The sequence below is a fragment of the Rattus norvegicus genome, chromosome X, assembly GCF_036323735.1.
Source record: "Rattus norvegicus strain BN/NHsdMcwi chromosome X, GRCr8, whole genome shotgun sequence".
In the NCBI taxonomy this organism is placed as follows: domain Eukaryota; kingdom Metazoa; phylum Chordata; class Mammalia; order Rodentia; family Muridae; genus Rattus; species Rattus norvegicus.
The window spans coordinates 143,600,322-143,622,505 of NC_086039.1; the positions used below are offsets into that span (position 1 = coordinate 143,600,322).

Below are 22,184 nucleotides of genomic sequence, written 5' to 3' on the forward strand. Positions count from 1 at the left end.
ATCAAAAAAAAAAAAAAAGAATCAATTTGTTTTAAAGGGTTGAAAATGTAGGTCACATGGAAAATACATCACACTCCAGAATGTGGGCAGCATCCTGTGGACATGTAATATACATTTACCAAGCTGGGGCTCCATACTTTGTACTAAGGATCAAACCTGAGACCTTATGCATGCTAAATCCGCACTGTATCATAGCTACATTCTGGCTGGGGCTTTATACAGTTTTAAGATATGGTTTTATTAAAAAGTCTCACAATTAACTTACCCACCCCAAATTAGGTATTGCCGTAAAACATCAAACTCATGAAGATGTTATAGCAACCTTTTGTGAAATAAATGTAGGTGCAAACAGGAAATCAGAAACTTTCCATCACTAAACTGCATCCATAACATTTTGATATCAAATTGATACTTTCAAGAAAATGGAGGCTCAAATACCTATTGTATCATACCAAAGTTTATTGATTACATCAAAGAAAAATTTCTGTAATGAAAAAGGCAAGTTGCATTCATAAAAGATGGCATTCATGTTCATTTTAGAAAGCAACAAAGTAGATGTAAAAAACTGCTTAAGTGAAAAATGTAATATCGCAGTTCCATTTTATAAGCTGAAAAATGATTTTATCAACATTTGCATAAAATCTGCACTTTATATACTGCATGTTATTAAAAAATTCCACCACTAAATTATGACTTTTGCAAATTTAGGCTTACATTTATACTGTTGCTGGTGTATATGTAGTAGATATGGAATGGATATTTTTTTGTTTAATAGGCAACATCCTTAAACAATAGACAACAATTTGGAAAATTACAGACATTTTGACAGCTCAAAAATTATTATTCAAATCATAGCAATACGGTCCTACTGTTAGATTTCTTGCCATCTTCTGACATAAGAGTAGTTAAAATATAGTGCTAGGAATGCTGGATGGCTCATTTCCAATTACTTCATCTGCTAACCCTATGCTAGGCATGTTTTAGATCACTAATCAGAATCTTTAAAAAGCAAAGCCAGGTTCCTCCGATCTGAAGTGCAGTGTGCAATGCAATGATTAACTGAGGCATGACTCTAAATGCCCTCACTTGCTCATCTAGATTGCTTTCTGCTGCAACAAGTCACACAGATCCAGTCTTAGTTCTACTGCCCTAAATATCCTGATTTTATCAACTCCTCAATCATTCTGCATTAACTGAGCCTCTCTATTTGGCTCTTCTATTTATTCACAGTCCTTATAGTTCTGATGTAAAGTAATACAGCAGCATCAACAATGACAACAATAAGAAAAGAGCAAAGCTTTCCTAGGTTAGATGTTTGAGCTCTTTGGATAGGCCAAGAACAGAAAGCCTTTGCTTTCAGCGGATTACCTCCATATAGGCTACAGGAGCGCACACAGCACATTAAGCTGTGATTTACACCTAACAAAATAAACAAAAGTAATACTGATAGATGAGAACAAGTTAAATTAAGTAATTATGGAATGGTTTTTGATAACTGAAATTATGGCCTTTTTAGAATTTAAGAAAAATTACACCTTAACATCCACACAAATTTATGGAAGAATCAAATGTGCCACATGGACTCTATAAATACACTGGAAGACAATGATTCTAATATATTTCTAAATAAAGATACAATATAAACATTAAATAGTACAGGCATATCAGAAAGACAAAAAAGGGAACTGATAGAAAAATATTTTCTAGATACCATTTTAGCCTAACTGACAAATGTGGTCCTTCTATCAAGTAAAGGCATTTCACACTTCTTTCATGTTTTACAATAACTTATGAGGGGCTAAAACCTATTTCTTACCAAGGTTAACCACACAGTTTAAGATTAGACCATTTCCCCGACCCCCTTAGCAATAGGAAACAACATTCATTTCCAAAGAGTTGTGGCTCTACAGGGCTTTGGAAGAGATCTCCTCTTTCCAAATTGGTAACTTCAAAAAAAGTGCTATAAATATGCACAAAAACAATCTCTTTCAAATAAAAACCGTTAGTAGTTGAAAATGAGCTATTCTTCTCATCTTTGCCACATAAAATTATAAAATGGTGATGTTAAGAATGGCATTAATTTTTATATAAATATTTAACATACCTTATTGCATTACCCAGCAAAACTGACCTTAGAAATCGTTCTACTACTTAACTGTTTTGAGGGGCTGTCACCAAGAGACTGAAATATTTTATTTTCAAGTTTAGTAGTCTTAAATATGTAAGTGGTGTGTAATTCAGAAGAAAACACACCAAATAACCTTTCCACCCCTGTTTCTACAATAATACCCAGATTAACAGTATCATACAAATATGCAAGGTACTTTTGGGAAAGGATCTTAGAACAAGACAATTAGCCTATGATTGAAAAGAAGATGATCTATTTTATCTGATGCAGTAATATAATTGGAGTCCTGTATTTTCAAGTATTCCTTTTGTGTGTGGGGGGAAAAAGATAATCATTCAGCAGGAATGAGAAATGTGGTACAAACAGTCTATGTCTTCTGCCAGGAAAAAGTAACACTGTTATAGCAAAATCTGCTCATTCCCATTGCATGGCTTCTACTTTATACTACTATTTAAATCCATCCAAAGTTGACGGGTTAAAAGAGCACCCACTTCGTAGTTACGGTATTCTATGTAAATCCAGAATTCTAAGTATGCTTACTTTAAACTTTCATATAATTCTCTAACTTTGGCCATGATGGCCACTTACAATAACTGTAAATGGTTAAGATAGTTATTTGGTACTTTAATGACCATTTATTCTGAAGCCTACACATGAGAGTGGTTTCTGTTTCACATTGAGTATCCTGAGTTAATATCTTCTGTAGCTCTTCCTTCATGCTTTCTTTCTTTAGCTGCAACCACGGTCAATATGCTTGTAGGACAATAACATAGGCAGTTCAAGATTCGGATTCTGAAAGGTTAAAATATAGAAGAGTTACAAAATGTATTTTGGTAACAATATGTAATCATCTGTTTAACATTTGCAAGAATAAACCAAGTAGTACACTTTGTTATGAGAGTGACGCAAGTGTTTTAACAAAAGTGCCAAGTTTTATTCACATGCAGAGGGCAAAGAGAGACAGTCGCAGATTTCTAATCTTTTCTTCGTATGTCAGCTGAATAGTTCAGGCTTGCTCTTTGCTTTTGGATTGCTCCAGGGTTCTCCTAGTAGGTTTTCCCATTGGGATTACCGATCAAGCTACGACCTACTTGTATACAGAAACATGATAGTTTTATCTCTAGCATCTGGTAAAATGGAGCATGAATTATTTGGGGGGTATGCATGTATGTATGTGAGTATATGCATGTGTGTGCACAAACATGTAGAGGAAACAGTTTAACCTCTGGTGTCGTGCTTAGGTGCCATTCACCTTTTATATGACTGTTAAGACAGGAATTCATTATGTAGCCCCTACTGGCCTGGAGCTCACTGAGATCCACCTACCTTTGCCTCCCGTGTGCTGACATTAAATGTGTGTGGTATTCCACTTGGCCCTCACCTTGTTTTATAATCTGGAGCTTACCAATGAACCAGGCTGACTTGCCAGTAAGCTCCAAGAACACTCTTGTTTCTGCCTTCTAAGAATTATCCTCTGCCTTCCCAGCACTAGGATAAGAAGTGCACCAGTGTACCTGCCTTCTTATGTGGCTGTAGGGGACTGAATTCAGGCCCCTATGCCATCATAGTCAACACTATACCATCCTAGCCCCTGGATTTGTGAATTTTGAAATGTCCGGTTTATGAAATTTTCTGTGAAAATACTCCTTTACTAAAAGAATCACCACCCATAATATCAATGTTATTTTTCCTTTTGGTAAATGATTTACTATGATTCAAATGACACTCCTTTTTAAAAATTCATCATGTATTTAAAAAAAGCACCAAAGAATTACCCCTAATAAATCTGTAGATTTTTCCCTCTCCTCTAAATATCTGAGTGCTGTGATTAGGATGGGGTATAATAAATAATCCGATCTTTGAATATAAATGCTAAAGCTATGTATCAAGAAAGGGGACGTACCTTTGATTCTCCATGCTAAAATCAAGCTTTACAATTTTAAGGTTTTAAACTATTTATGTAAAGTCTCTGTGTGTGTGTGCACATGCCATTGCATATATGGAGATCAGCCTTTAGGAGTCTTCTCTCCTTCCCATCTTGCAGTTCCCAGGGACTGAACTCGGATTTTCAGGCTTTGCAGTAAGCACCTTTACCTGATCAATCATCCCGATGTTCTAAAACTCAAAAAATTTAAACTACAGCAATGGAAGTTCTTTTAAAAAACACTACTTTATTCCCATTCTGGAACATCTTACCATAATTTGGAATATAAAGCCATTAGAATACCCTCGGTTTCTATTCATGCTTCTATGTTTTCAGGTCATAGTGACTTTAACCAAAATAAGGTTGCCACTAACACTGAGAATATGTAAAAGAAATCAGGTTGTTCCCTTACCAATCAAGGGACAAGCTCACTGGGTAAGTTGCTAAATATTTGGAGAACAAATAATGCTACATGAAAATCAGTTCCTAGAACAAATAACTACATTAAAAATGAAACTTTTTAAAACTTTGAAGTTCTAGATAATGTAGGAGTTGAGGCCCTGGAGAGGCCAAAAGCAGTAGCAGTGTCTGCTACCCAGCAGAGCCCCCCAAACACAGACCAGGCTAAAGGAAGCAATCCAGGGGGATACAATATTATATGTAAACACACAGCCGAAATGCATATCGTGGCTTACTTAGGACAAAGCAATCTGAAGCAATTGACAAAGACTTAGAAGGCTACTAAGAAGTCAACTCATTACTAAGGAGAAACACATGCAGTCAAATCATTAAAACATGTGTGACACATGCTGACTTCAGCACACGAAGTCTGCTTCCAAAACAACACTGCGATACAGAATATGGTGAATGATAGGAGATGAAAGAACCAACAGATTCAATTCATTCAAACGGGGCCAAGTGGATTAACAGATTTGAAGTTAATTATTTCACAATTTTATCCATATGACCACAATATGATCACAGTTTTTTATGTGTACATAAAAATCAGCCATGTATAAATTGTACTGAGTTGCTTGTAAGTAGACAAGCTTATAAGCAAATTACTTATGAATTACCCCAATTTCCTTGAATGATAAAATACCTTTCAGGACCTGGAATGTCGGATCCCTCTGGATTAGAAAACACAGAGTGCACATGAGAGGAGTCTTTCTGAGTTCTACGCTCCTTCTCGTGATATGTTAATTCCTCTATAATATTTCTGAGGTAAATTAAGGTGTTATAAAATGAATTTGTTCTAGAATCATGAACTAGGAAACATTTTGCTATTAAGCATGCATCCCCCTGAATGGCTAGGAAAGATTTTTTACCTATGAAAGTTGAAACATTTAGCTTGAATAAAACTTGACATTAAAAAATTAGAGAACACTGGATCATTAACATATATTTGGGGATTAGACGTTTACAAGGACATTAAAAGTATATACCTACAAACACACAGACACAGCACATGAAGGTACAAACACATTTGATTATTTTCACATAGTTCCCAGAAAAACATGCAATACTAAACTGAGTTGGTATTATACAGATGCAATTTTGGAATACTTATTTCCAATTTTTCAAATGATCCTTGTAAGTTAAAATTATCTAATTTCTAGATGAGAATCAAGCATTTCCACATGATGGCATCATCATGACAATTTTCCTCCATAAATTAAATATGGTGTATTAACTTCAGCTCTAAAAATGTCAAAAAGTTTATTAGGGGTTTGAGCAAATTTAAAGTATAAATTTCTCCATATTCCAAGCAATGCATCTTTATATTTTTTTAAAAAAGAATAGTATAAAGTTCACCACACCAACAGCAGAGAAAATTTAAAGAGTGATTTTCATTTTTTCTTTATAATGCTGTTAATCTGTTTCTTTAAAAAGCCAGCCCACTTGTTTAACACTAGGTACCTGTTACAATATATTAGATTCGTCTGAGAATGTTCGTAAAAGAAGAGGTCTGACTGAAGGTCTGGCGGATAATGAGTCAGATGCCCTTCTACAGCTCAGATTTCTCTGTAATAGTGAGGCAAAAATACTTAAAGCATTTGAAGATAGGTTAACCTACCTGGTGATAAAAATGTAGGAGAAAAAAAGAAATCATTTCCTACAGACTAGTTTCCTGGCCCCAAAGTACAACTTACTTTTACTATACAGCAAATGCATAACATTCAAATGAATACATTTAAAGGACCAAGAAAGTCTCCAACTCAAACTGTTTTTTTCTTTTTTTGAGGGGTTAGGGTAGTAGAAGTAAAAAGACATTAGGGTTGGGTTTCTGGAATGGCATTGTAGGTTATATGGTAAGATGAGTCAATATGGCTTGATTAGTGAACCTTACCATCCTTTTGCTGAACACCTCTGAGAGTTGTGTTGGTGTTCTGGGTATGTCAAAAGGGAGAAATCTGTACAAAATACTCTTGCCCCGGTGAACAAGCTAGTTCTAACATCATGGCTACTATATCGTATACCTCAAATTACAAAGTTATAGTTTAAGTTTTTGAAAATTACTCCCTCTTCAGTAAGACAATTTAGAAGGTGAATAAATGATTAAAAGAAAATGATAAAATATCTTAAGTATCAATAGAATATAAAATGAATCATGAGAAATAACTTTTTATGAAGAATCAGAAATGGTGTCAGGCAATGGGAATGCAAGCAAGTTGGTACATTAAGAAAGGAAATCACCTTATTCACTCCAAGAGAAACTGTGATTGCTGGAAGTTTGAGAAAGCATGAAGATAGTAGATGTTCCTGAGGAAGGGAGGCGGTTCGTTACCTTGTTCACAATTGCACAAAAGGTGGAAAATTGCAGTAGAAAAGAGAGAAATGCAGAAACCATAAAAAAAAGAAGAAAAAAAGAAAGAAAGAAAAGAAAAAGTAAATATTCTCTCAGATGTAAAACATTTAAAAAGAAACCTTGAGAACTGGAAGTAGAAATGGCATGTTAGTTTTAAAGACGTCACTAAAGTAAAAGTAGAGTTAGTTAGGAATAGTCTATTATATGTGCCAGCTGCTGCTTTCCTGTATATCAACTGACAATTATTCTGTTAATGGGAATGTACTATTTTAAATCAAATAATTCTAAAATATGTCTCTTATTTAAAAAAGTTAATCTCCAATCACTAATTCACTATATTTGTTCAAAATCCATTGGTCAGAGAGCTTTGTTCAAAGTCCGTTACAAATCACTAATGTACCTGAAGTTAAGTAACTTTCGTATTCAATTGTACAGACATTATGAAAGGATTGACTGAGCCTTGGGGCAATTACAGATCAAAGATCTAGCCAAAACCAATATAATGAGAAAACATTTGGTGGTGCCTGCCACCATCTTACCATTTGCCTCTGAATTAGAAGGTTGATTTCTTTTTTTCTAACATAATTTGCTCAGTTTCACTATTTTTCTTACATAAGAGACCTCTTTACAAAGGCAGGCTAAATTTTTCCTAGGTAAAGCACACATTTCTCAAATTGAAAAATCTAAACTTGTAAAAATTTAATTAGAAAATCTACGAGATGGTTTTTTCCATGTCTGAAACAGTGACCTAATTTGCAGAGTTGGCTTTGGCATTGTCCATGCAAGACAGAAGATGGGAGGATTCAGGATGAACTTAACAAGTCCACTAATAAAGACTACGCAGGTTAAATAGCCAGGTATGGTGGTACACACTGTAGTCCTCGCACTTAGGAGGCTGAGGCAGGATGAACACTATGAATTTAACTGTCTCAACATGAAAAGCAAACACTCGTTCACTCCCCCAAACAGAAGAATACCCCTACGTTTTTTCCACTGAAGCAAATAGGTATAGGAAAAGAAAGCAGCCCAAGTGATGTACATATCCAACAGAACCTAACAACCAAAGCTTTAACGACAAACTCTTTCATTCGTTTGTGTTTTGACATAGCCACACTTTCTTCCCATTTAGAGTTTACTTTAAATGAAGAAGTTGAGGACATGTAGTCAGCATGCAAGTTACCAATTGATACAGCTAGAGAAATATTTCTGATTCTGAGAGAAAAAATTGTTTCCATCTTCTGTTTTGTGGGCAAAAACCTTGCAACTAGATTAACATGACACCGTGCCCATTCCTAAGTGTAATATACAAGCCTATCTGGTTTGGAACTGTAACTATAATAAGATTTTGTTGTGTTCAAAAACTTGTATTCAACCACCAGAGATAAAAGTAGTACAGGAAGTAGAACTTTCAGAGGCTAATAGATTAGGTATTTGGAGACTATAAAGAAAAGAAAAGAAATATGAACATAGAGAAAGCAGTTGAACGCATGACATGAAAAGAGAGTGTTCAAAACAACAACACAAAGCAGAGTTAGCAACTGTTAGTGGTAGTGAGGACAGGAGATGATGAGCTAAAATGGTGTGCAATGTCCACATTCCTTTACAGTCCTCTACAGAGCTTTGAGACGGCTCAAGTAGCACTATGCCACGGAGGCATCAGAGAAAGCTCAATCCCAACAACTATGACATTAGGATTTTTCTCTAATATCATTAGAATTTAATTTTTATTTTTACTAATACATTTTTTCAGGAGTACTGCCCTCTGAATCCATGGCTGTACATGACACTGTATTACAACATGACTCACTATTACAATTTATTATTAAAATGATGCTATATTTTCTAAAATGCATTGTCTGGGAACTTCAGTCAGAGAGCTTACATTCTTTCTTTCCCTCTTAAACAGCTTCATATCTACACATTGGAATATTCCTTCCTATTTGTGTAGACACCTCACATAGGGATATTACTGGGTCATTTCCTACTAACTAGAAGAAACTTCTCGTGTCTTGGAGGCAGGGGAGCCTCCCTTCTGATGAAAGAAGAATGCAGGATGAAGCATTCCTTAAGGGAAGGTGGAGAATCTTCCTGCTGGAAAGTAATGTAGCATTTACTACTTGTTTAGAAGGTACAGGGCACTTCAGTGATTTCCAAGCCGACCACGACTGTGCTTATATGAGATACAGCTTTCTGAAATACTTACTATTCTCAAAGGTGGGGCTGTAGCACAAAAAATTAACCTTCTTGCTGAAAATTAAGCTAAGAGAGAAATGGTTGAACTAGGTCCTTGAATTAAGAGACTTGTACAAACTTACTTTCAAAGATATATTTTTCAAACTCCAAATTTGAAATTTAACATTTATAGTTTAGTTTTTTTCATTAATATGCTTTTTAAATTTTTGTGAGACATAAATATTACAAAAGGCTATTTTATCTCTAGCCCATTAAAACTATTTATTCTTTGGTAATTGTATACATGAATATAATGTATTTAGATCACATCCATCCTCTAATTCTTCCCACTCTGCATTATTTATTTTATACTTTTTAAAAGATTTATTTTATTATTTGCCTGCACTGGCAAACCATGGGCATACATGGCAGGTATGAAGGTCAGAGGCAGCATCAGACTCCCTAGAACTGTAGTTACAGATGATGGTGAGCTACCATGTGGACCTGGGTCTCTGCAAGAACACGTGCTCTTAACTGCTGCGCCAACTTTCCATTCCTGTGTGCACTCTTTAAAATGCAAACACCATAACAGAACTTAGCATTACTGGGACGCTGCCATATTAGTCTTTCTACTGGAGATTTTAAGAGGAAGTGAGTCCAATCTTATTATGTTATCAAAAACCATATAACTGAATGAATTATTATGTTTTACATCTGCTTACTGGAGGTTTCAGAATGAACATACTTAATAATATAGCTAGAAAAATAGCTTCAATGGGGTGCCATGTTTGATTCATCCCTGAATTAACATTACCTACCACAGCAGCTTATATATCATGGATCCTAAGGTAATATAAACTGAATAGAAAGGAACTCAAAATAAAGATGCTTTTATAATTACTAAATATAACTAGGCTAGCTTCTTTTTTTTATTTAAAGATTTACTTTATTTATATGAGTACACTGTAGGTATCTCCAGATGCACCAGAAGAGGGCGTCGGATCCCACTACGGATGGTTGTGAGCCACCATGTGGTTGCCGGGAATCGAACTCAGGGCCTCTGGAAGAGCAGCCAGTGCTCCCAACCGCTGAGCCATCTCTCCAGCCCCTAGCTTCTTTTTTTAAAACCCTTAAGAGCCATGTTCACTATCTTCTGTTAAGTCTCCTCTTCAAAAGACCTGCTGAGCCCTACTGTTGGATAGCCCTGACAGGTTCCTTGCTCCAGACAATTCTAGAGTATGTAGGGAATATCTAATATGCTTACTGAGGGCAGGGCCATCTTCTACTCCACATAGGGAAACACATTTCACTCCATTACAGAATCTGTTAGGAGATGGTCCAGTATAAAGTAATCTTTGGTTTTGCTTTAAAGTCAGTCTATTCTGATTAACAAGTAATACTAAACAAAATAGGAACTCACTCATGATATCAGACTATTGGTCATCAAGCACAAAGACTTACATATTTTAAGAAAAATAAGACACCCATTCTCCTTTATTTAAAAGTTGGCTTCTGCATGTTTATCAATGGCCCAAAAGGGAATGATGGAAACTGACGTGACATATGGTCTCCATGTTTCTGTTGGCCTGTATGCATTCATATATAGCACCCCTCCCACTCAAAGATAGTGCAGTTTAGTGTCTACAACTGTTCTGACTCATTTGTAACTCTGAAAATCCTACAGAGTCTGAAAAGCAATTTAGCCTTTCAGACACTGGATATATACAGAGAGATGTTCATCAGCAGGTGGTTCAACCAATGTTTACTGGTTCAAAAAGCGTAGGAGTAAATGAATGAATGATTGAATGGATGAAAATGATTATGGGAATTTCCTGCTTGCTCTAGCATATTATCATGCCAAGCTATAGCACAGACCTTAGAATTCCTCCTGTCATGGATAGAAACCATGACAAATTTCATGCTGACCCACTGGCAACGTTCTATTCTTCCAAGTGAAATCTGTTATCTCTTGTCTACATGAACAGAAATACTCTGAGTCTATGAATCTATAGCTTCCTAGCCACATCCCTCTACTTAATGGCCTATACAAACATTGCTGGACATTTTAGCTGGTATCTTGTTTTTATAGAGGGCCTAAATAAGATCATGATGATACTTATTAAGATTTTGATTTTTGAGATTTCTTTCCCTCTTAGCATGGAGCTTGAGTATGGGCCATTTTCAAAATGAGCTCCATTATCACAGAGAAATATTTAGAAGCGCCTCAAACATACTTTTTAGATAAAGAAAATAGAAGAGTAATGCAAAAAAAAAATCCTCCTTTGTAAATTCTGCCTTGAAAAAAGAAGTATTTCTTTCCTCTTACTCCTCCCTCTCAGAGGGTCTCTGAGGATAGCCAAGGGTGACCCTGAACTAGGATCCTTTTGTTGGATATTACTAGCATGGGCCACTATACCTACCTTAAGTAATGCTGAGGATGGGATCCAGGGCTGTGTGCATATTTGGAATGTACTCTACTATCTGAACTATTTCCCAGTCTCTGAATTATTTTATTTTATTCTTTTCTTTTGTCTTAAACCTTTTTATTGGGCTACATGAAAACTGGCATTTGAGCCAGTCTGGAAGAAAACTGCTCCATCAATACTATTTCCCACTCTAAAACTAAAACTAACACTAGATGGAGTTATTCGGGGCCACTGAAAGGATTAGACTAAACCAATACAGCCTTATCTATGTTAAAATTATGTTCAATTCTTCCCCATAAACCATATACAAACAGGTAGCTGGGAGCAGTTTTGTTCACTTAGCTATTTAGTGCTTTCTTTCTCATTCCTGAGGATTAACCCTAGGGTCTCTTGAATGTCTTTAAAGCTCTATAACTAAAGCTGTATTCCTATGCCTCTAAAACTTGGTTGATGACTTTTCCAGTATAATAATTACACATCTTTATTTCTATATAATGTCAGCCAACTCGGTTCTGTAATTCAATATGCAGAAAGACCTCCATGATATACCAGTTTTGTGGTTCAATTGGTTGATAAATTTGATTAAACACATCAGGCAGTCATGACTAGACTATTTCCCTAAAATACTGCCTTAGAGGTGTGGTGAGATTTAGTGGATATCAGTATGACAGACACAGGACTTTATTTTAACAAAGTGAGTATTGGCAGGAATATGATTTACTTAATTCATCTGCTGGTTAAAATTTTGCCAGTGGTTTCATTTTTCAGGCAATTCTAACCCTTTCACTTTAAAAGCTTTAAAAAGCAATATTCAAAAGATATCAGATGTGACAGAGGGAGATAACTTCTCTTTATAGTACTAGAATTTGTTAAAAATAAAGACACACTTATAAATTACCATGAATGTTTACAAGTGTGTCCCGAAGAGCAAGGATGTTAAAAGTACATCCAAGGAATTCTCTTTGGTTGAGGTCTCCTGCTGTGAGACAGGGCTAGAAGCAACACAGAGATTAAGCAGCACTATAATCAGAAGAAGGGGACAGGTTTGGAAGAGGCAAATCAGGATATCAACTGACAAAACATCTGCAAACAGGCCACAGGGGAATTTCTAAGGTCAAGGCTGAAATGTTGGTGTGGAAATTCCTAGTGTGAAAACTCTGAAGTCTTTTATTTTCCTTTAAAGAGTCCATATGGAGCATGTGAGATACTCCATATGGATTGCTGAGGATCACACAGAACACTATTAAGGAATCTACTTACCACCTGCATTGGGTAACGGAGTGTTTACTATACTTTTTATGCAGAAGAGGAAATTAAGTGATGAACCTGCAAGGAGGGGTTTAACATGCTGTAACTAAGGCAATTCTCTGCAGAAGATTTTCAGTTCACGGTAGACAGTGAAACCTCTTGCAAACATTAGGCTAGAACTGAAACTTAGTCCTTACCCTGGCACTCCTTCTTCGCACATTCTTTACTACTATTAGGAGAATCTCGGGGAAAAGGCTGATAAATATTAAAAGAATTATAGCCAACCATGTAGATACAGAAGAGAGCATTTGAGCAAACACAAAATACATTCTCTGTTGTTTCAGAAAAGGCCTGGAATGGAAAGAAAACACAAAATGCAAAAACAAATCAGTTCCTGGCAAGTGAAACAGTTTTTTGCATATAAAAGGAATCTTCCTCACACATATTAAAATAATGTCCCCTAGAATATCCCAAATAGAAGTAAACAAATTTCATTTAACAAATGTTTAGAAAGAAAAGGGATGTGAATCAAGGAATAAAAAATGAATTTCATCTAACTTTGAAACAATCATGCAATCAAATGATGACTATATATGCATTGGAAAATGCTAAAGCTTAAACGTATTTAAGATAAGAAGTTAATTTTCATCCTAATAATCATATTATTTGCTCAGCTGTCTTATTAAAATGAGGGAGGATATTTTTACCTTTTAAAATGATTTATCCCTTAAAAACTTTGGTATAAATAAATATAAAAAAGAACTGTACAGTTTATAGTCACTCATAAATGAGAGGACCTACTCTTCTTGTCTGCAAACACACACTGAATAACAAACAGTTTGTGCCCAGGAGATAGATTGATGGCAGGCTACTGTTAGTAAGACAGGACTCCAAGAGAATCCTACATCTGATGTTACTGTTACATAGCACTGAGAAACACATTCAAGCTCCTTTATCCTCTAAAGTGTACAACACGAAATCTCACTATCCTAAAGTATTCTTTTAAACTGAGGGAAGACAGCTGTGTAAGATCAGGATGCACATCAGACCTTCATGAATGATTGGGGACTCAGGAACTCTATGCTGGTAACGACATGGTTCTATTATTAGATTATTGATCATGCATCATCGTTTATGAACTAGTTTCTTTTCTGATCTCTACAGGCACTTCACTTATATAAACAAACCCACATTCACAGACACATTTATATATCATATATTTTTTTTAATCTTAAAAAAGAGGGATCTCAATGTCTCTCTGTAAGACATGTAAAGAGCAATTAGTTGTAATAAAGCTAAAGTTTCTATAATTGTTAGCCACATTTTGTTGGTTGCTTTACAATTTGAAGCTCATGCATAGCTTTACCTGAACAACTAACTCCCCTTCAGTGGGTACCTGAAGGGATGATAAGTGCCGTCCCCTGACAGTTTCCAATACTACTTAATCTATAGAACATGTACAAAGATGAACAACAATAATGAAATAAAGTAAGGATAGTAAAGTCACCCGCATCATTACTCTGGTGCTTTGCTGACACCATTTTTTTTGCCCCCAAAGGAGTCACTTGAATACAAGCATTGTGATACCATGAGAGCTGACCTGAAAGTGAAATAGTTACTAAGTAAATTAAAGGTAGGTGGTATATAGAGTGTGAATTCCAGGGAAAAGGGATGATTCATATCTCCAACAGGACGGAGCTGGGTGGTGTGCAATTTTATCATACTACAGAAAACTGCGATTTAAAACTTATGAATGTCCTATTTCTAGAGTTTTTCATGTATTTATTAGTCTATGGTTCATTGAGGACAACTGCAACCCTCACATCAAACCATAAATAAGGTAGTTCATTTTTAGTAGGCATTAATAATGAACGAAAATAGGTATGACAAAATCCTTTCATTTAGGGGCTGGAGAGATGGCTCAGTGGTAAAGAACATTGGCTAGTCTTCCAGAGGTCCTGAGTTCAATCCCAGCAACCACGTGGTGGCTCACAACCATCTGTAATAGGATCCTATGCCCTTTTCTGGCCTGCAGGTATACATTCAGACAGAACACTCAGATAAAAACAAAACAAAACAAAATAAAAAAAAAACTTTCCTTTAAATGACCTAATCAATGAGGAAAACTCTATGAAGGGTTCAAAATCATTTAGATTCTTCTAGAAACATTTTTTAAAAGATTTATTTATTTTATATATGTGAGTACACTGTAGCTGTCTTCAGACACACCAGAAGAGGGCATAAGATTCCATTACAGATGGTTGTGAGCCACCATGTGGTTGCTGAGATTTGAACTCAGGACCTCTCTGGAAGAGCAGTCAGTGATCTTAACCACTGAGCCATCTTTCCAGCCCCCGAAACATTTTATTATTGTGGAAATTTCTCTTTCTTTTTCTTTTTTAAAGATTTATTTATTTATTATATATAAGTACTCTGTAGCTGTCTTCAGACACACCAGAAGAGGGAATCAGATCTCATTACAGATGGTTGTGAGCCACCATGTAGTTACTGGGAATTGAACTCAGGACCTCAGGAAGAGCAGTCAGTGCTCTTAACCACTGAGCCATCTCTCCATCTCTTGTCTAACTTTTATATATTGATTACAGGTCAAAGAATTCTGGGTAAACAGACAACTGTATATTGTATTTAGCGAATATGTTTTGGTTTGGTTGTATAAGAGCATTTCTAAGTGATTCGGTGTTATGTTCCTAAAGTAGGTTTTCTTTTTTTTTTTTTTTTTTTTTTTCGGAGCTGGGGACCGAACCCAGGGCCTATGAGCTTCCTAGGTAAGCGCTCTACCACTGAGCTAAATCCCCAGCCCCCCCCTAAAGTAGGTTTTCTTATAAAGGATTTTATCTTAAAATAGCTTTTCAAAAGGGAAACAGAAACACCTCTTTTGGGAGGTGTGAGGGATGATACTGGGTCTCATGTATGGCTGCCATCAAGCTCATTGTGTAGCCGAAGATGACCGTGAAATTCTGATGATCCTGCTTCTCCTACAAATACTGAAGAAAAATGGTATTTATGAGGCAATAGGATCTGTCAGTGGTTCTGTACCTTCTTAACGCTGCAGCCCTTTCCTACAGTTCCTCACGTTATGGTGACTCCCAATCATAAAATTATTTTATTTGCTACTTTATAAGCATAATTTTGCTACTGTTATGAACTGTAATATAAATGTCTGATTGCAGGATACCTGATATATGACCCTTAAAGGGGTCATGACCCACAGGTTGAGAACCACTGTACAATGGACACTAATAAGTATTTTGGCTAATGTTATCAGGCAGAAACTTTACAGAGCATGAGCATTGCTATTGAAAATCACATGTACTTTCAGGCTATTTATTGTTTTATTTGACAGAGTGCTGCTTATATATCTGCAAATTTAAATATTTGGGCAGAGGCTATATAAAGCCAGGTCTTTTGAATGAATGGACTAAGATATATTTAAAATTTTACCTAAAGCTAGCAATATTATAAGGTATAAGTAACCTCTAATTTATTAACATCATAGATTAGACATCTTATATATCATATATAATCAAAATTTAAAAGTATATTTTACATATGAAGTATACATACATATACAGTTATTTAATATTGCTTACACATGCACAGCTGCTTACCAAATAATTCCTCCCCAGAAGAATGAGAAAAAAACATAAAAGGCCAGAGAACCCCAAATCACAAAATGATTTATCCATGTCCAGAATCGGGTATCCAAGGCGAGCTGAAAAGATACAACAGAAGTGTGTTTGTGTGTGTGTGTGTGTGTGTGTGTGTATATATATATATATATATATATATATATATATATATATCAAAAATATACCAAGTAGTACATTATGGTGTATGTGTGTACACACACACACACACACACACACACACACACATGTATCTCACAAAAATACACCAGGTAATACGTTATGGTATCTGATATACAGATATAATACCTATGGGTGGAGTCATATTTAGCCATGACTTAAAAGAATATTGAGTGCTGCCCTGAGACCTCTAAATTCTATAGTACAGGCATGGAAGTGTAGTTAAGTCAACCCATTTATAGGTGGAGAGCTACAGATGTCTCAGTGACAGGTGACATATGAAGCAGCAGTAATAACTAGGAGGCCAAAGTCACAAGTTTTCAGGGAATAGTGTCCAGGGATATAAAGCAAAGGAGAAGATACAGACGGTTGAGGTAAGTCTGCCAAAAAGGGTCAGAGGAATTTCATTATACTTTCTCAACTAGTAAAGTCCCAGTTTCTGAGTCTCCAGGACAGCATTTAACAAGACTTTATAGCACTATTACACGGTTACATATCAATGACAATGATTTTGCCGAAGTTATCTTTCTTCTGTCATACAGATAATTTTTGTTTAGTTTTGAGATAGGGACTTTCACTCAACCCATCCTGGCCTGGAACTATATAGGATAGACTGGCTTTGGATTCCAAATACAGGGATTACAGATACAGATAATCATGCTTAGCCCTGCCTCATATCTTTATATACATCATTAACTAACATTTCAGTTAACTAACATTAACTACATTTCAGTAATTAATAGAGTTTATAAAATTACATTACTACCAAGTTCTTTTGGATACATATCTTGTATACAAACATTTGTATAAAAACATTTATTTCAGTGTCATAATCACTAAAATTCTTGTAAAGCCAGCCAGGGATCCTAAAATAGATTCCAATTTTTTAAAGATCCAATTTTTTTAATATTAAAAAATAATGTAGTGGCTGGAGAGATGGTTCAGTGGTTTAAGGGAACTAGCTGCTCTTCAAGAGGACCCAGGTTCATGTCTCATCTCCCAGATGGCAGCTCACTCTAACTCTAGTCTCAGGAGATCCATTGTTTTCTTCTCGCCTCAGTGGACATTTTATGCAAATGGTGTTCTGACACACATGCAAGCAAAGCATTCACATACACAAACATGAACAGAAAACTTAGACCAATTGCTTTAGGACTTTACTCATTAGGAATTAAAAGCTACAACAAAAAGGACAAAAGAAGTTATTGTCTACTTCTTTTTAACAATAAAAGAAATTCAGATAAAAATTATTATATTTTTATATGTATGTGCAAATGCATGCAGATACCCAAAGAGGTTGCTGAATGCCCTGCAACTGATATTACAGCCAGTTGTGAATCTTGCAACATGGGGCCTAGGAATAGAACTCCAGTCCTCTGCAAGTGTTCTGCGGAGCCATCTCTTCAGGCCCCAGATAGAAGTTCTTAGCATACAAATAATATAAATGTATATTCCTGAGCTTTCAGCCTGTTTATATGTAATTTGATGCAATTCCTTAAACACAACAGTCACTGGTTTTCTTTGCGAGCAGGTGTCAATTACAGACAGCTTCTTGGTTAGCAGTGGGAATCCATGCCATTCCTGCCTCTGCTTTCCAATGCCTTGTTTTTGTTTTTGCTTTGTTTGCTTATTTGCTTTTTTCTTTTCTTTCTTTTTTTATTTATTGGGAGAGAGAGAGACAGAAGGAGACAGAAAGGAAGGGAGCCAGGGAGGGAGGGAAGAAGAGAGGAAGGGGAGAGAGGAGGGCAGGACATAGATTTAGGTAGGTAGGTAGGGAGATAGGTAGGAAGGATCTGGGAGAAATTAGGGAAGGGAGAAAGCATGATCAGAATATACTAAATTTCTTTTCAATAATAAAACAAAACAAATAATACCAGAGATTAAGAAGGAATAGATTTCCAATATAAGTATAGTGTCTGAATTTCTTAACACTAAAAGAAAATAGCATAGAATATGTACTAGACAGAAATGATAAATAGTATACAAATGCCACAATAAAACCCTTAGCATCGCACACTTTTTAGTTAGCATTCAGACAAGGGCTTGGATAACAAATGGTAATACAAAGATTAAGTGATAAAAGTTATATAAAATATATTTGAATGAATAAAAATCTAACCTTCAGAGTTACAGTGAATACTAAGACTGTAAAAACAATGGTTCCAAATGTCCAATTTCCATAAATCTGAAAAACATTTAACAATTACATGTATCATAAATACACAAGCCTGCTAAAGAAATAAAGTCAAGTTTAATCCTGAATGAAACTGACAACAATCTTTATGAATTACTCGGGAAAATAGCTGGTCACTAAAATAAAGTTGCAATCTAGACTTTCATGGATAGACATACCACACTTGTGGTGTGACGATCCTTACTACTTTATAGCATCAAACAGGGAGCTCATTGGTTTGATAAAGAAAGAGGAAAAAGAATACTATTCCACTAGAAGCACCACTCATCAAAATCAAAATCAGGACTCATGCTACTAATGAGTTTGATATTTTTGTGCTAGACTATAAGAAGAGTTCTCACATAAACAGGAAGCCTCCCATTTTTAAGAGAGTCTAATGTTCTGACTGTGAACACTCTGTCTGTTAGCATGTGCACACCAGAGAAGCAGTTCCACTTATAAATCCAAAGGACGGCAAGGAATGGCACATATGCTTACCAAACGCTGTCAAGATCTGAATGCATAACATTGAAACAGAAAATGAGATGTAAAACGTGTTTACAAAATAAAAACAAAATAAGGTTAATAGAAGAAAAAAGGATTCAACCAAATCATACATGGGTTTAGCTGCTGGTAATTCATACGCTTATGCAATTTTAGCAAACACTTAAAAAGGATGGTGACATATACAATAAAATCTTAATTTGGACTTTATAAACTCAAAATACAAGACGAATCAGAAAAGCCTGAGCCACTGACTCTTAAATTCCACGTGGTACATTGGCTAAGCTAATGAATGTCAACATAAAACAAATCTGAAGCAAAGTATTTTTCAGCAGTAGCCAGCTACATACAATTTTTGTGTCAAAACAAAAAATAAAAGCCACAGAATCATAGGTGAAGGATCTGAGAAATCACAAAGCTGAATCTCTAATTACTAGACAACAAAAGTTGACTTGGAAAGCTAATGTGACTTTCCTAATGATACCCAAGATTGTGCAGCACCATCTGTAGCAAGTGCTAGGGATATGCATTCTACAGGTAATATTTTCCTAGTAGTTATGATTGATAATTAGAATTCATACTAAAGCAATTTAGCCCAAATTAGAGGGGCCTGACTGTAGTAGCTAACTTCAAAGTAGTGTTCAAATTCACTGAGCATAACTTTTGTAAGAGATGTTAGTTATGTAGGTTTCAGACATATTAAATATAATATATTACTTTTGAAACATAGTTTTGCTTCACATTTATGATCAGTAAGAATGACTGTGAAAGAAGAGTACCATGGCAAAGAGTACATGGCAAAGGAGAACATAATAAAAACATGCAAGACAGAAGGTTTCCAGTGTAGCTACAGAAGATGGCCTCCTCCCTTGCTTCAGTAATTTTCCTCTAGAATACATGTAGGCCAAAACTGTCCCAGTGCAGCTACTCACTGCTATTGCCATTTTCTCAGAAAGTAGGAGCAGAACCAAGAGAACTCTTAAAACAATCACACAAACATACATCACTCTATGCCCATGATGAAAAGCAGGAAGACTTCTCTCTTTATGGACTGGTCTAACATAGTACCGAGACACAGTAGCTACCTGCTTCAACTCCAAACAAGGAAAACTACTAACTAGGAATTAAAAATGAGATGTCAAGCTGTGCAGGAACATGGAAAAAGACTTTTTTTTTATATTACAACACACAGGTACAAAGTCTAAAGCATCAAGAACTCTCTTCACTTCTTAAAAACTACATACCAATTGAGATTCCCAAAGGGTTTGCTTAAGCTCTCTTCCTACATACACATACAAAAGGAATTTCTTATGCCAGTAGTTCCTTTATGTTAAAGAACTAGTGTCAAAAAAGTTTGCAAAATAAATACTGAGAAATTAATACCACGAGAGTGTACATGTGATAAATGCTGTGCCTATTGGAAAAGTACACGTTCTTTTTACCTTTCCATTGTCTTCTAAGGATGTAGTCTGAAAAAGGAAATAAGTCCCAAAGAAGAACACTGTCCCTTCAAATGCAGCCAGAAATGTCCAATATAAGAAGGGCCCCAACTGTAACATAGCATTGCCAGTAATTTTCCTATTAAGAAATGGAGGGAAAAATTAATATATCTCTGTGGGCTGTTGAGTTAAAGATACAAGGAAATAAGAAAGGTGGGCATTTATTTGATCTCTTTATAATGAAGGGCCTACCCTAATGATCAGGAAGATTTTTTAGTAAAGGAGTAGACTTACCAAAGTTCTATTTTCATGTAATGACTACCGGTTAGGGAGTCAGATGTAGTTCTACTGAGGTATGCTACGGTAAGTTAACCACACTTTATAATAGTTGGACACTTCAAGATAGGTAGGAAGGTCATCAGCACAGAGAAATGGTGCTATCTAAGATGAAAACGTTAACTGCTCTGACTTTATCATTATGTAGTGTATAGAGGTACTGAACTGTAATACCACAGTATATAAAGAACAAGTATTGTAAGTTAATACTGCTGTCTGACTGACATCTGCATTCTGATTTTATTGGTATGATATATAACCTGATAATCAGAGTATTTTAAAGTTAATTCAAAAGTGACTCTAAGTATAGGAATTCACTCAGTAAGAGACAAAGTTAATATACAGTCCCGCATTAAATTAACTTCAACCATATATTGTCTTAGTTGGGTGTTCTGGAACAAGCCTTTTATCCCAGGAGAAGCAGGTGGCTCTCCAAGGTCAGTCTGGTCCATCGTGATTTCTTATACAGCCAGAGCTATACAGTAAGACCATGTTTCAAAACAGCTAGACAAACACAACAACAAAAGTACATATATTCTTAAAAAATGCTACCAAGTTTTCTTTTTCTTTTTTTTTTTTTTTGTATTTGGGGTTTCTTTTTTCCCCCATCTTTATTAAATTGGATATTTCTTATTTACATTTCAAATGTTATTCCCTTTCCCGGTTTCCAGGCCAACATCCCCCTAACCCCTCCCCCTCTAACCTTCTATGTGGGTGTTCCCTTTCCCATCCTCCCCCCATTACCACCCTCCCAACTCAAAAGCTTTTGAGGATATGAAACTCATGATAACCAAAATGCAATGAGTACATAGAAAACATAAGCTAAATAAACAGTATTAATATCATAACTAACTCTTTTTATGTCTTTTTGTAATTGGATATTTTTTATTTACATTTCAAATGTTATCCCATTTCTGGGTTTCCCGTCCATAAACCCTCATCCCATCTCCCCCACTTCTTCTATGAGGGTATTCCCCTACCCATCCACACCCCCCCCCAACATTCCCCTACACTTGGTGGGGGTGTTGAGCCTTACCAGGACCAAGGGCCTCTCCTCCCAGTGGTCCCCAACAAGGGCAACCCCTGCAGCTGGAGCCATGGGTCTCTTGTGTACTCTTTTCGGATGCTACCAAGTTTTCTAACTGCATCTGCTAATATATTTCACTTTCTTATTGGAAGTGTAACCTTTTAAAAATTG

The 22,184-nt window shown here is 35.8% G+C and overlaps 1 protein-coding gene across 12 annotated transcripts in view; it reads right to left on the reverse strand.

The window, feature by feature from the left end:
- Window positions 1-441: 441 nt before the first annotated feature.
- Window positions 442-22,184, reverse strand: part of Atp11c (ATPase phospholipid transporting 11C) — a 187,645-nt gene continuing 165,902 nt past the window's right edge. For 6 of the 12 annotated variants that reach the window (XM_039100444.2, XM_039100447.2, XM_039100445.2 and 3 more), the window contains 6 exons: window positions 20,654-20,789; window positions 18,654-18,719; window positions 16,337-16,440; window positions 12,905-13,058; window positions 5,973-6,077; window positions 442-2,920 (listed from right to left, as the gene is read on the reverse strand). In XM_039100444.2, coding sequence (XP_038956372.1) covers window positions 5,976-6,077; window positions 12,905-13,058; window positions 16,337-16,440; window positions 18,654-18,719; window positions 20,654-20,789 — 562 coding nt within the window. In that variant the 3' untranslated portion in view covers window positions 442-2,920; window positions 5,973-5,975. Of the gene's footprint in view, window positions 2,921-5,972; window positions 6,078-6,749; window positions 6,841-12,719; window positions 12,786-12,904; window positions 13,059-16,336; window positions 16,441-18,653; window positions 18,720-20,653; window positions 20,790-22,184 lie in introns of those variants that run through there. The other 6 variants (XM_063280570.1, XM_006257597.5, XM_017602409.3 and 3 more) reach the window with 5 other exon arrangements.